The 4,547-nt window shown below is 42.1% G+C and overlaps 1 protein-coding gene across 1 annotated transcript; it reads right to left on the bottom strand.

Moving 5' to 3' along the window:
- Nucleotides 1–472: 472 nt before the first annotated feature.
- Nucleotides 473–3,302, bottom strand: LOC111957196 (transmembrane protein 275-like). The gene is made up of 2 exons (XM_023977960.2): nt 2,799–3,302; nt 473–1,634 (listed from the first exon to the last, which is right to left on the bottom strand). The coding sequence occupies exon 2, from the start codon at nt 1,493–1,495 to the stop codon at nt 884–886; it is 612 nt and encodes a 203-aa protein (XP_023833728.1). The 5' UTR covers nt 1,496–1,634; nt 2,799–3,302; the 3' UTR covers nt 473–883.
- Between the last annotated feature and the right edge of the window lie 1,245 nt (nt 3,303–4,547).

Genomic DNA, 4,547 nt, shown 5'->3' with positions numbered 1-4,547 from the left:
AGGATATGCCGTCATTGTAAATAAAAAAACTGACTCGCCTACTTAAATAAAGGTTAAAGTAAAAAAATTAAAAAGGCAAAGGGTGGCTAATTTGAAGATTAAATATATTTTGATTTGTTTAACACTTTTTTGGTTGCTACAGGATTCCATATGTGTTATTACATACTTTTGATGTCTTCACTATTATTCTACAATGTAGAAAATAGTTCTAAAAAAAAGGGAAAACCCTGGAATCAGTATGTGGGTCCAAGCTTACACCTACACAATTATTCTACATTGTAGAATAATAGTGAATACATCAAAACTATTAAATAACACATATGGAATCATGTAGTAACTAAAAAAAACAGTGTTAAATCTAAATATATTTTAGATTTCAGTTTATTCAAAGTAGCCACCCTTTGCCTTGGCATTCGCTACCTGCCCTAATGCATAGTGCTAACTGTAAAGTTTGGTGGAGGAGGTCTGGGGCTGTTTTTCATGGTTAGGCCCCTTCGTTCAAGTGATGGGAAATCTTAACGCTACAGCATACAATGACATTCTAGACGATTCTGTGCTTCCAACTTTGTGGCAACAGTTTGGGGAAGGCCCTTTCCTGTTTCAGCATGACAATGCCCCCATGCACAAAGCGAGGTCCATACAGAAATGGTTTGTCAAGATCGGTGTGGAAGAACTTGACTGACCTTTTAGCAACACGAAATGCATATTGTTTATTTATTGAATTTTTTTGCTTTTCGAATGGTTATTACGGAGACCGTACTCACTTGGCTGGCCAATTACCATCATCCATAATTCCATGACCATCACTGCCAACATTTACATAGTTTTGCATCAGTCCCCTGGGGCAGGAGGCTCATGCTACAATGTGTTAATCAGGGGTGTGCTAGGTGGCCACATCATCACGTGGCAGGTTGAGCCTCACAGCCCCTCCCCCTGCCGAGGAGGCGGAATAGCAGGCCGTGGCGGAGGTGGGGCCATTCGTCTCCATGGTGAAGAGCTTGAAGGTCCCTTGGGGGGCAGGGTCAGGAGAAGCATCCCGCTCAGGGCTGGATGCCCGGGATGACCCAGGTGAGGCTGAGGGGCTGAGCTGTACTGCTGTCGTGTCCTGCAATGTGTGCTCACTCGTCTCAATCTCAAACGTCGCTCCCCCGGCTAAACCTCCACGCCCCATCATCCCCATGTTCCTTCCGCCCACCTTAGACCTCCGGGAGCCCTGGGCAGGGGGCAGGCGGCTGCAGACACAGCACGCCCCGAAGAAAGAGAAGGCCACCAGAAGCAGGATGGGCCCTATGATGATGGGAGGGTTGGCAGAGGGCACCATGGTGCTGAAGGCGAACGCCCCCACCAGGGTGATGTTGATGCCTGCCAGCATGACGCACAAGCCGCATGCGCAGCACAGCGCCGGGGAGGGCAGGCCATGGGGGCGGGATGTCCTCTTCTTCGGTTCCTTCTTCTTGGGCCCAGGAGTGCTGGAGCTCCTGTCAGTGATGACCATCTCTTCTTCTGCACCGCAAGGCTGCCTTTTCTCTCTCTCTCTCTCTCTCTCTATCCTTCAGCCAGGACTATTGCCCTTGGCAACAGACCACCGAGGGAGGCCATGGCTGTGCTGACTGATTGTTCACAGTGAAAAGCACCTGAATCAGAGCAGGAAATAAAATGGAAAACTGATTAAGTTACATGTGTTTTCAGCTATATCAGATTTTGATTTAGAGTAGGGAAAAAATTAAGGACAAGGACACTGGAAAGAAGCATACGGAACTCATGTTCAATGATGGTGTAATTCATACACCACAGTGTTTCAATGATAATTGTAGTTTATATAATGACATTATGATGATAATTCTAGCCTTGGTTTGAACACTAAAACACAATTAAAATGCTATCAAGAGTCCCATCAAGGGCCCTTGGTCAGGAAGCTCATGTCGTGCTTAACTTAACTCGGTCTCTGGCTCATACAACACTGAATACTCCACTGCAACTCCTCCAGTCCACTGCACATTACAGTATAGCAGTATAGTAAACAAAATCATTTCAAACCTTGATTAGGCTACATTGGGACACAATCACATATGCTTCTCTATTAATGCGTGGAAATACTTGGGAACAGCTAAAAATGAAATAACTTTGAACTGATTCATCCTAAATTAAAATCACTTTGAGATCATTTTCTGGTGATTTTACAGTCCTATGTCCAACAACAAACTTTTAAATAAATAAAATATGTTTTTGCTCAGAAAACTTGTGGGGACAAATAAAATCCCCAACGGGGCACCTATTGGGAAACCCTGGCCTATCTACATTTGTATTTACATTTGAGCCATTTACCTACAAAATGATGATCATAACCAATGACTGAGTAAATACATTATGACTTGTCTGTTGAAGTATCTTACATAGATATACAATATTATATGTAAACTTACTGAACAGTGACTGCATTCATTCATGTCAGGCTTGTAAGTGAATACGGTTTTAATTGCTGAGTAGCAACCAGACAGACCCTTTTCATTCATCATCAAACATACACCCCACCAAAATGAAATGAAAATCAGTCAAGTGCATAGACAGTTTTAGGATTTATTTTTTAAAACCTATGATTTCAAACAGATTATGTTTGCTATTATCTATTGCCCCCGAAAAATGAAATGACATGTTTGGTGTAGCTGTATAGCCTATCTAAGCATTGGACATTGTTGTAGAACGCGCCCAGCAATCAAATCAAATATAATTGTATTCATAGTTGTACTGATCTGTTGCATATAACATTTAAATTAACTGATTTCAGCGCTTCATCCTACCTTCTGTGCTGATATTCAGAATACCTGAAGATTCCTGAAGAATTACATCGCCAACACGCATTTTCAATCCGAATAACATTCGCACATGGCTGGTCAGGTTGGAACTACTTGTAGACGCCGAAGGATTGGTTTTCAGATTGATCACATCATAGTGAGCCATTCAATCAATATGAAATGTCACAACAATGGCCAGTCAACGTAGTGCAGTGCATCTGTGGGAGAGGCTTATTCAGGTGAAGGTATTGGTCTTGACATATGGTATCCACGTGACTGTGCAGTCGGATACATGACGCCTATACAATTATAGGATACATCAACCTCTTAGTACACAACAAGATTATATCCATTGCAATAGCAGCATTGTTCACAATGTAGCCTACATAAGACCTGTCTAATTATCGTAATATTCTTTGCTCAAGAAGGTGGTGCTCTTTAGAGAAAAGCATCGGTGCGTTTCCATAATCCCGCCAGTTTTGTGAATGACAACGCTCATGTTTTTGAGGGGTAGGCTATGTAAGGTTTCTGCGAATGATCCAGTCTTTAAAAAGCACTTAGATCTAGTTTTCTCAGTGCTTGAGACGTCCTCTCTCTCCTCACTGGGTAGCACAATAAACGATGTGCTTCTACACCTGCATTGCTTGCTGTTTGGGGTTTTATGCTGGGTTTCTGTACAGCTCTTTGATATATCAGCTGATGTAAGAAGGGCTATATAAATAAATTTGATTTGATTTGACTATGTGTGATAACGAGTGTCTTGCCTCCATACAACACCATGAAATTCACTGCTCCCCTTGGTGTAGTGGAGAAGGGAAGTGGGGCAACGACGACGGTTGACAGATCCCGGTCCTAAAACAAGCTATTCAAAGCTAATACCTCATTGAACATATTGCAAGTAGGCTAGCCATACTTTTTTTGAGCACCTTGATACTGCATGATCTGTTTGTGTTCTAGCCAACTCCATTGCTTATTATTGTTTGGCATGACAATGAGCGACAAGGAGTTGGCATGATAGCACAAACAGACTGGCATTCAAGCTATAAACACATGGGAATAAACCATTCTTCTTTCAAGCATTTGAAATGAGAAACTAGCTACATCTGAAAAACATATGCACGCCAAGGAGAGAGTGTCCTCATGTAACCTCAAAAGAGCAATGGCATCTAGTCCACACCTTGAAATTGTATCCTATTTGACCATCTTTCAATGCCTACAATGGAAACACAGTAATTTCCAAGTATTTGCATTGTTATTCAGTGAAAAAGGCACTGTAAAGGAAAAGTCCTGCATTTGAAATTAGTTGTAATTATGTAAAATGTAGCCTTACTGAAACGTTGTATATTCATTAGAGGTTTCTTCCAAATCAGACAGAAACTTCAGCCACAGTCCCCTGCTATGAAAATAGGTATTGTGGTAGACAATAACTTCCTAATTTCAAATGAAGTTGTGGATTTAAAGATCCTCACTGTGAGACAAGAAGCCAGCACAATACTGCATTGTTCAATCCCAGGCTCAGAGCACACATCATGCTTTAGTCTACATCAGAGCACAGCGTTTTCCCCACACCGCTATGCATGAAGCAGTCACTCTGCCTAATGTACTCTGCCTCTCCTGAATATAAATGCATTGTGTTTCACTATGAGGGTGCATTGTGGTGTGCGTGCGTGCATGTACTTGGGTGTGAGCATGTCAGCAAATGGTGTTCAGTCATAAAATGTGAGCGACGATAAAATAGGTTGCAATCGTGCTGCT

Source organism: Salvelinus sp. IW2-2015, linkage group LG32 (assembly GCF_002910315.2).
Source record: "Salvelinus sp. IW2-2015 linkage group LG32, ASM291031v2, whole genome shotgun sequence".
NCBI classification, from domain to species: domain Eukaryota; kingdom Metazoa; phylum Chordata; class Actinopteri; order Salmoniformes; family Salmonidae; genus Salvelinus; species Salvelinus sp. IW2-2015.
The sequence above is the reverse complement of the archived record's forward strand: the minus strand, read 5'-3'. Positions and strand labels throughout refer to the sequence as shown.

Coding starts and splice junctions, on each gene's coding strand:
- LOC111957196 (XM_023977960.2), bottom strand. CDS start 1,495: ATGGTCATCACTGACAGGAGCTCCAGCACTCCTGGGCCCAAGAAGAAG.